Source organism: Myotis davidii, unplaced genomic scaffold (assembly GCF_000327345.1).
Source record: "Myotis davidii unplaced genomic scaffold, ASM32734v1 scaffold656, whole genome shotgun sequence".
Lineage (NCBI taxonomy): Eukaryota > Metazoa > Chordata > Mammalia > Chiroptera > Vespertilionidae > Myotis > Myotis davidii.
In genome coordinates, this window is record NW_006287544.1 from 153,663 (window position 1) to 164,339 (window position 10,677).

Below are 10,677 nucleotides of genomic sequence, written 5' to 3' on the forward strand. Positions count from 1 at the left end.
AGGAATGCCCTCCCTCTACCCCGAACATGCCTGGAGGAAAGTCTGCACTCTGGTCAGCCCTCGTTGTAGGCTGTGAAGATTCAGGGACCACTGATGTAGATTTATGACTCTTTCATAATTGATGGTACTAAGAATGAATTAAAAAACACATCCACCAGGACTAATCCAATCGGCTTTCCCAGAAATAGAAGTGTACCTGTGGAGTCTGTTTCTGTAATAGCTCATTCATTTTTCAATGTTCCCGATGAGCACAGCACTGACTGCAAACTGGGGCATACAGACCCTGTGCAAGTTGACTTTATCGAGTGAGCTGCTTCCAAAGCTGCATCGAGTTACACATTTAGAGTTGGAAAGCATCTCAGTATTAGGATTGCTTTGTGTTTTTGCAGAGCTTGTTAACCACTGGCGATTAGCACTGTTGTGCTGCGCAAAATGGCCTGATCTGGCATGTTCTGTAGCCACTACTACGGACGTGATGATATAATTTAAACTTCATGTGCCGTGTGCCATCTACCGTCATGCAAAGACAGAGGGGTTCTTCAGCCCCTTCTTTCTTCCTTAGCTACAGGAGGCTTAATTAAAACGACAACACATAGCACTCACCGCTCCTCTCCTGGAGAAAGGCCACCGTGGCTTTTTGGATTCTGGTGGGTGAAATGAAAGAAAACATATTAGAACGTCGAGTAACTAGTGACAGCGCATTGCAGTGCTTGACAAGACCTGCTTTTCCAAACAGTCAGATGGAATTCCTCCTGCTCTAGTTCTCCTTCCCTTGAGAATGCCCAGAATGAATATAAATATTTATGCAGACAGTGAAGGAAGTGGTGTTGCAACCTAAAAGTTGGTATTCCATTGCTACCTGAAGGTAATATTGTCCTATTTCTTGAGTAGACTATTTTTCAGCCTCCTTTCCTTGATCACTCAGGGGGAAAATCTATGAAATGTCATAAAGATGTTGAATAATATATTTAAGATGGAGAGTCATAAAATGCTGGGGCTGAAAGGACTTTTTTTACACTGTTCCACCAGAAACTCTTCCAGACCAAAGTTGAGTCTTGATGACATCACCTGACAATCCCAGGTGTGGTGAACTCAGACTCCCAAAATAGGGGAACACCAGTGCATCACCAGTCTCTATGTTGGGGTTTATTGTTGCTATTAGCCACCATCCAAGTAGTCCTGAGGAGCTGCTTTGATTTGAGAAGGACGTCATTGTTTAATAACACACTTTTTTAAAATGATCACCAGGAAGTAAAGTGATGAGATTTGGACTCCTGATTTTCATGTCATTTGCATCAATTTGTAATGTTACCAAGAAAAAGCTGGGAATCGTCTCTTAGGATTAGGTGAGGTGTTCTGATGACTCAGTACAACAAAATAGATGTCTTATAGGTCTGTCTCTCTCTCTGTTCCATTCGTCAGGGGGCTCTGCATAGTACTTCAATCAGATGGAGGCAATCACCGTACAGCATTTACTATAAAGGGTGTGCTCACGGGGCTTTTCCTATTGGAACCCTGGAAGACACCTGTCCAACCAATTATCGTGCTCACGCTGACCACCTTATTAATCTTTTAAAAGGAGAGTTTGGGTGGAATCTCCTTTAGGGACAAATTGGCTTTACCATTCTTATCCCTCAAATGCCTGGTGGTAACTTATGTCCAATTTGAACTGCAATTGGGGTATCTGGTTTTAACAAATGTCTCTCTGTTTTTTCTAGCTTTCAGGGTAATTTCAGGGCCTTGGAAAAGCATCACAAATATTCAGAAGATGTAAATGGGTCTTTTCTGCATCCTCAATCATTTATTATATGTATTAAATGTTAAGTTTTGCTGACGCAGCTATTTCACCAGTGACTCACATGCACCTCAAAGCTTGAGCAGCACTGCATTAGACCATGATTTGGGGACACAGGAGCTCTATTCTAAACTCCTTGGGGAAAGGACATGGAGGCAGAAGGTGGAGAATGTTGCATAACTTTTACTATGTGGTTTCTGCTGCGATGCTAGGCACACAACAAAGAACAACTAGTTCCTTTAGAAACATCACATGCTAGTTATGTCTTGTTTCTTAGCATGGTAGTTTTCAAACTTTAGGTGGCATCAGAATGAACTGGAGGGCTTGTTAAAAAATAAATATGTAGTGTTTGGTGAGAGAAATTATGGCTGTCTATCCCCCACCCAACTCCCCTGCACTACATATGAGTTTCAAATTTTATTATTGCAATAAAAGTGCTTTATGGTGGAAAAAAAATAACGTCCAGCTAGTGTGGCTCAGTGTTTGAGCATCAACCTGTGAACCAGGAGGTCATGGTTTGATTCCTGGTCAGGCACATGCCCAGGTTGCGGACTCAACCCCTAGTAGGGGGAGTGCAGGAGGCAGCTGATCAATGATTCTCTCTCATCATTGATGTTTCTCTCTCTCCCTCTCCCTTTATCTCTGAAATCAATTAAAAAATATATCAAACAAACAAACAAACCTACAAATAACTATTTGACTTTGGGTAGTGAGCACATGATGCAATATATAGACCCTGTAACATAGAACCCGCACCTGAAACCTATATGTTCATGTTGACCAATGTCACCCCAATAAATTTAATTAAAAAATAAAACAACAGCAGATACCTGGCTGGTTCTGCCCCGAGAATTTCTAATTCAGAAGGTCTGGAGCAGGGCTCCGCCCATGTGTCTGACAATTTCCCAGGTAATGCTGAAGCTGCTGGTCTGGGGCCGTCCTTCTGAAACACTGCTTTCGTTGCTCACCAGCTTAGGCCGTGCGCAAACTCTCATGGACCAAGTACTAACCTCTGTTAAGGTTATGCTGTGTTTAGAGCTAGCTCTAGTTTCTAGGGGCCTGTCCGTGAGTGGGTCACTTAATCCCTCTCGGTTTGTGCATTCGGGTGGTTGTAGCACAGGAGACAGCAGACGTTTATTTGGATGGCTGTGTCTTATAAGATGGTAGATGTGAAAGGGAGCTATAAAGTGTGAAGAACTATACAAATGTCAGGCATGATTTTTTTACTGGTGGCTTCTGGGTTCCATCTAATAGGTGGCTGATGCAGGCTGGCAGGGAGCACGCAGGACTAGCAGCCAGGAGCCCGGACTCCATTCCTCTGACACAAACCAGTTGGCACCGTGACAGGGTAAGGTCAGGACTCCTTTCTGGGTCTCACTTGGCACATATGTGAATGGGGATGAGCTAGTTTCCGAGTTGCAGGATGCCCTGGGCTCCTAGGGGTGCCTTGGAGGTGAGGCTTTGGGACCCACCCCATTTTCAAATATTGCAACTCTGCCTGGATCTGTTTTATAGGCTTTATTTCCAAGTGAGGGTTCTTAAGTAAAAAGGGCTCTGTTAAGGACAAAACCAGTTTAACAGCCACCAAGATGGGTAATCCCTAAGTCTCCTTTCAGCTCTCAAAGGAGCTGTTCTTTTCTTTCCCAACTGAGTTCAAAATGCAGAAGATTTACCCTTAAGGCTGCCTACTCCAATCTCCTCTAACAGTAATCCGCTGTTACCAGGACCTCAGTCTGCACAGGTACAGGGTACCACCCTGGTTGGAAGGGGGGGTGTGTGGCATTGGTTGTATACCTAGCATCACAGGATGATATGGAAGCTGCCCACCAGCCCAGAGAGAGCATTCAGCTCCAAGGCGGTGACCGTCCCTGGACCTGGGCAAATTACTTGACAAGAGGACCTCACACATCTCTGTGAGTGGAGTGGCCAGTAGCAGAGTGGTGTTCAGCTGGTTCCAGTAATTCATGGCTGATGCCTAAGTCAGTGAGAGATCTGTTGAACTTGTCAGAGCACCTGCGATACTGGTCATTAAGTATTTTGAAACCCCCGCCCGCTGCTCATTACAGTACCCTCCATAGCAGGCATGTGGTGTAAGTATGCTGAATGACGAGACCTGAATTCAGTAGCAGGAGTGGGTGGCACAGGTAATCGGCAGCTCCATCTGACACCAGAAGATCCCCGGGGAACACCTCAAGTCCCGGCAAGTTGAGCACCACTGAGCTCCGTCTGCGCTCATGGAACCTACACTCAAGAGACAGAAGGAGAGAGCTTACAGCCGCGTGCAGGCCGGTCTTCACCCAGCCCGCTCTGGGCATTCGGAGTGACTGCTTCGAGCCTGAGCAATGCCTGCTTTCTCTAAGGAAGGCGTTGGAGGCTACCCCAGGCTCCAGGTACAGGACGGCTATGATGACACACACTCTCCACACCTTTTTGAGTTTTATTGACCATTTATGATTCTGACTAACCCAAAGCAGAACAGCTCTCTCAAAGTTGTCAACACAGCCCTGGTGGGTGTGGTTCAGGTGGTTGGAGTGACATCCTGTGCACCAAAAGGGGGCAGTTTGATTGCCAGTCAGGGCACGTACAGAGGTTGTGGGCTGATCCCCTGTTGGGACACATGCAGGAGGCAACTGATGGATGTCTCTGTTATCTCTCTCTTTCTCTCTCTCTCTCTCTCCCTCTCTCTCTCTTTCTCTCTCCCCCTTCCCCTGTCTCTAAAATCAGTAGGGCATATCCTTGGGTGAGGATTAAAGAAAAATGCCGGCACAAACATACAGCATGTTCTGAACTGGAAGAACACTAGGGGAAAGCCCTCACACACAAGTCTTTGCAAATTATTCGCAGGGCCTCAGAGGGAGCAGCATGCCACCAGCATCCTAGAGATCGAGGCTGGTTATGTCAAGCCAGTACTTTTATTTTTCCCAGAGAAAATGAGAACTATGGTTGGTAAAGCTTCGTAAAAGAGAGGCCTACCCACCTTCTCCTTTTCTCGACCCCATTGCATGAAACCTCCTGTCTGTTGGACATTCACAAAATAAATGGTTGCCATATCAGACACAGTGCAGGGCAGCTCCAAAGCCATATGCTCAGTGATCTCTACGGAGCAAAAGGGGTTAGGGATCTGCCCCTCTGGGAACCTGCCTGATAGCATTGCATTGTAGGGGTTGTCATAGCTTCCTCATCAGGGCTGTTCAGATAATCCTTCGCTCTATTTTGAGGGATGAGAGATACAATTCTTTCTATCTATTGACCAATGTAATCCTTAAATTCTCTTTTTTAAATCAACAAATAGCTTAATATGGATTACTTTAGATACAGAGGAAATTTGTCTCAATTTACCTGCAAAAGCATAGGTATGGATTTGCCTTGGAAGTTGAGAATCTGATTCTGTTATACTTTGGATATTACGATTTGGTCCATTACCCATCCCCATGCTTGGGCCCCATTAGTCTCCCCAGCCCAGCCCCTCCTCTGCTGCCCTGACTTTCCCACCTGCCTGCTGCTTGCGTTCTCCAAGCCTTGTAGCCAAGCTCCATGCTTCTGACCTTCCACAGGAGTGATGGCCTTTCTCCCCGTGCCTCCATCTTCTGCCTCATAATTGTACATTCTTGGAGTTCATGCCTCCTTTCTGGTCAATATGTCTGATGTTGGGGTACTGGTTATGCCCTGTCAGGCCTATTATGCTATTGACCAAAGTCTGGTGGATATTAGAATGCTTTGTGGAATCTGTGATAAAACCCAGCCACAGTCCCATCCTCAGGATTCTGACCCAGCAGGTCTGAAGGTGGGCCTCTGAATCTGAAGTTTTTCCAGATCCCTAGATACCAGAGTTGGAGAACAACTGGTTTTTAGGATACAAGTAACTTGATGTAGACTTTTCCTAACTTTAGATTTTAAGAATTATTTCAAATTTTCAGCCTTTTGCCAAAAGCATTTCCAGAGATCATTTTACTTATAAATAGCAGGACAAGTTGTTTAGGAATTTGTATTAATGAATAGCCTATGTCCCATAAACTCCTAAAAAGTATTTGAAGTAGGGCTGCCTCAGACTCTGCAGATTAATGCTGCAGGCATAAAAGTTAATTTTTGGCCATAAAAGGTTGCTTCCGCCAAGAAGTCTCCCCTGATGCTCAAAGAAGTAATTTTTCAAATTTGTACACTGCTCTGCATCCTCACTAGATCAGGGCTCTGCATCTTCCATCTGTATTTTTTTAAGAAAAATATTTTATTGATTTCAGAGGAAGAGAGAGGGAGAGAGATAGAATCATCAATGATGAGAGAGAATCATTGATCAGCTGCCTCCTGCATGACCTACACTGGGGATTGAGTCCTCAACCCAGCCATGTGCCCTATTAGGAATTGAACTGTGACCTTCTGGTTCATAGGTCGATGGTCAACCACTGAGCTATGCGGGTTGGGCATCCATCTACATTAATGCAGTTGCCTCTTAACTTATTTCTTCACCCTTAGCTTTATCTTCTTGATTCCATCCTAATCCCAGTCACTAACACGGGTTATCCAAAATACAAATCTGACTTAGTCCCTCCTGGCCTCAGACACTTCAGTAGCTCTTCATTCTATACCAGATAAATACCTTCTTAAAGCATATACACAAGCCTTCTATAATATGGCCCCTGTTATTCATTACTTTGCAACTTATTCTCTGGAAACAGGGAATGGATTGTAATCCCCACACAAAATGTTTCACACTTCAGTGCCTTAGCTGGGAATGCATTGCCCTCTCCAAATCTTCCCAACCCCTATTTTTTTCATAAGATTTTAGAGCCACAACTACCTAAGTAACTTAAAAGGGAAATACTTAAATAAAATTGGCTTGACTTTATTTAATTGGCTGAATTCCCTAGGGTTTTAACATCTCTTTCAACTGCCCTTTCTTTGCTTGTCTCTCTCCTCCACTCTTTTATTAATTGGAAAACTTCAGGTTAATTTTGCAGACATTGCTATTTGTCAAACCAATGTGTGTGCTCTTCATTTTTCTTACTATCAAAACCCTGCTTTGCTTGGGGTGGCATGTGCTGAGGTAATACAGTGATTTGCTCTGACTCCCTTGCAGCTAGCAGAGGTCATGTGACCCAAATCTGGCCAATGAGATTTATTTATTTATTTATCTATCCTCTCCCAAGGATATTTTCCCAATGATTTTAGAGAGAGTGGAAGAAAGAGGGAAAGACAGAGAGAAATATTGATGCGAGGGAAACACATCGATTGGATACCTCCTGCATGTGCCCTGACCAGGGCCCATGTTGGGGAGAAGCCTGCAACCAAGGTACAAGGCCTTGGCTGGAGCCAAACCCAGGACTCTTCCATCCACAGGCCAGCGCTCTATCCACTGAGTCAAACTGGCTAGGGCTGGTCAATGAGATTTAAACAGAAGTTGCAGGGTATAGATTCTGGGAAACTTATTCAAAGTGGTCAGAGCTCTCTAACTTCTTTTTACCTTCTATCCTTTGTCCTTCTTATTGTTTTTAATATTGTTTGATATTTGAAAGTATACCAGTAATCTTGCAAAGATAAGAGCAGAACAGAAAAACAGAAAGATCCTGAAAGGTTGCTGACATCTGCCCTGGCCTGGGCTTTGGTTATATTACAAGAGAAATGCCTTTCATTTGCAGACAAAGGCTATCCTAACTGATACAAAGCTCCCCATCCTGGCCTTCCTTCTCCAAGAATAGGGTCACCTTTTGACATTCTGCACTTCTGAGGCTTTTTCGCTACCTACTTATGATGATGTTTCATAAGACCATTAAAGTTCCAACTCAACTTTTTACAACTCTCTCTTTTTTGTTATTTGCCAACCTAATGTCCATGGTGGTTATGAAGATGGAGAGGGCTGAATTTGGTGGGAGTAGGAAAACTTACAGTAATTTAGGTGAGAAATATCATTCTAGTTTCATCATCCTGGATAAAGGACATTGGAACTCATACATTATGAATTAGCAATATAAATACAGCCAGGATAATACACAGTGCTAGTCAAAAGGTATTATATAACATAAAATGCTGGGACCCCATGATAAAAATCCCCTGAAAAGAACTATTAGAAGCTTTCCTGTAAACTTCATACTTTCCTTGATAAAGACCCTAGAAAATACAATGAGATTTAGTATTTATGGGGATAGAGAGGATTGGAAAAATTATAGTAACCTGAATGAGAAATGTAACCTAGGTGAATATTGGGGGGGAAAAATATACTCTTTTGATATTTAACTCTAGAAGTTACACAATCTGGTAAGTATAATGAGTTTGGTAGCTTTCTATGACTCTATAAGTGATCTCTATATTTCCTAGAGACCGCAGGGAGAACATAACTACCAGTGGAGTGGAAGGATTAGTCTTCCCCACTGCCTCTAGGCTGGCTTATGCGTTTCTCTTTCATGCTTCTATAGTTCTCTGGAGTGATGGTTAAGAATGAGAAGTCAGCCCTAGCCAGCTTGGCTCAGTGGATAAAGAATCGCCTTGTGGACTGAAGGATCCCGAGTTTGATTCCAGTCAAGGGCACATGCCTAAGTTGCAGGCTCCATCCCCAGTGTGGGGCATGCAGGAGGTAGCCAATCAATGATTCTCTCTTATCATTGATGTTTCTATCTCTCTCTCTCTCCCTTCCTCTCTGAAATCAATAAAAACTTCTCCTCTAAAATCAATGGAAATATATAAAAAATACAAAAAAATGAGGAATCAATTGCCTGGATTTTAACTTAAGCCAAGTAACCTGATTGAGCAAGTTAATAACCTCTCTGGCCCTGACTTTGCCACTTGTGAAATGTAGCTGATAATCATACCTACTTATTGTGTGAGGATGGATAAAGATAATTAATATAAACCACTTAGGTCAGTGTTAATAAATGCTATGTTGAACACTGAATATATTATGATACAATGTTCTATTGACATGTCTACTCCACTAGACTGCCAGTTCCTTCAGTGCAACAAAAACGTCTTGGTATCATTGCTGTTAGTAGGTGCTCATTTAATACTCAATCCATTGTTTATTTTTATTTTTTTAAATAAATACCAACAAATGAAATACTCCTCTACTGTCATCCTCCCTCATGGAAAGTATCTTACTTTATAAGGTAGTTTTGCAGAATCATATCTCCTCTCTTAACCTAAGCTCCTAGCTTTTGAGCTAAATCTCTGTTTACTAAGAGCTCAATAAACATTTGTTGTGAAAATTGAACCATAAAAAACCTGCATACACCCATCATCATCATTGTCGTTTTCTGACACAAATGTATACTCCAGTCATAGCTAACTGCTCACTATTCTTTAAACTTACCCTGTACTTCACGCCTTCATGCCTTGGCTCAGGTAGTTCCCATCTGCCTGCCTATCTCTGCTTTGTCTGCCTGACAAACTCATACTCGTCTCTAAATTCCAGCTTAGACTCTCTTCCTCCAGGAGTTTTTCTGATCTGCTCAGAGAGGGCCAACTCCTTTTCCCTCAGTCCCCTCCCCCAACTTTATGTTTTTATGATTTCATTGCAGGCTCATAGAATCCAAGCAATAACATCGAGCTTGACATAGAGCAGGTATTTAAATAAGCTTTTGAATAAATAGGTATATTGACCTATAGAAGAATACACAGTCCTCAATGAATTTGCTTTTCCATTTTGGAATATGAATGATTATGCATATAGAATAGAAAATGCAATTTGAGTTTCCTCTTCCCCATTAAAGGTGGCTAAATTACCCCTGTCCATCTCTCCTTGTCTAGCGTATCTTCTGACATGAGGCGTCCATTTGGGAGCACATAGGCCAGGTTTTGGAGTTCAATTTGCATGTAAGGAGCAGAACTAAGACAACTGCCTCACACTGGGCTGGGCTGGGACCTCGGCTTTGTTGTGCTAATTATGGAAAGGTGGGCATGACCCTGGAAGGGAGTAACAAATTCTGTGTAGACATGACATTTTCATGTTCATCAAAAGAGGGTGTGGGTTAATAAAATTATCAAAGTTACAGTTGCAACCATATGAAGACCTAGGTAAACAGTAAGAGAACATCTACATAGGAACATAAACAGACATGAACTGATGCAGAAAACCTGCCCCTGCCTCCCCCAGGCTTGGCGGTGGATTAGATTTCTGGGACTCTGAAAAGAGTCTGCATGCCAGCTGGGGTTGCTCAGATTGTTGGATTAGTGCTATTAATGCAAATAGTTGCAGTGAATTCAGAATGACTTTGAATTTAGGTTTCATGGAGAGAGAGGTGTTGGTGATTCCAAACTGGTATCTTATTTTTGTGACTCCAAATATTAAAATTGCTTCTTATGAAAAATGGCATGCAGGCAGAACCATCGTGTCTAGTTCTAGACTGAATAGCCACTGGAAGCAATCATTGCAATAAATTCAGAATTTTTATCTATCTCTCCCAAGCCAAATGGTATGTGCATGGGGTAGGGCAGGAAAGGAATTTTTTGATACCTAATTTCCTCCGAGAGATATTAAGCTAGGAAATGAACTAATAATAAATGCAAAATGTTTGGGGTGTGCTTGGCAACCTACTATGCCTGTGGAAGTGCAGTGTAACCTCACTGTCCTTTGTTTGGGGAAGCACAGCTAAACAAACATTCTTGAGAAATGCTTTTTTGGGGGGCTTGATGCTGCTTGGCTATTCTGGTTCTTTGCTTCAGTAGAAAACTCTTGGCACAGGAGGTTGTATAACTGGCTGCCTGACCCAGACTTCACAGCCCTTCGCCTTGCCTGCCGCCTCCCCCAAACCCCGCATTCAGAAACCCCGACAGGGCCACACTTTCACTAACCCTGAGTTGCGTTGTCCCAGGCCGGTCAGATCCGAAGGGACTAGTCCCATGGTTGCTGGAATAATCTTGTCTCCTTTCTGGCACGGCTCCTCATCCTGTCTCCT

General features: G+C 43.1%; 1 protein-coding gene across 1 annotated transcript in view; it reads right to left on the bottom strand.

Annotated features, from left to right (window-relative positions):
- Window positions 1–10,677, bottom strand: part of LOC102755254 (chromosome unknown open reading frame, human C12orf74) — a 25,043-nt gene that overhangs the window by 3,866 nt on the left and 10,500 nt on the right. Inside the window, exons 3-5 of the mRNA XM_015561065.1 lie at window positions 10,574–10,675; window positions 3,909–4,036; window positions 604–644 (exon numbers count right to left, since the gene is read on the bottom strand). Of these exons, the coding sequence (XP_015416551.1) occupies window positions 604–644; window positions 3,909–4,036; window positions 10,574–10,675 (271 nt within the window). The remainder of the gene's footprint in view (window positions 1–603; window positions 645–3,908; window positions 4,037–10,573; window positions 10,676–10,677) is intronic.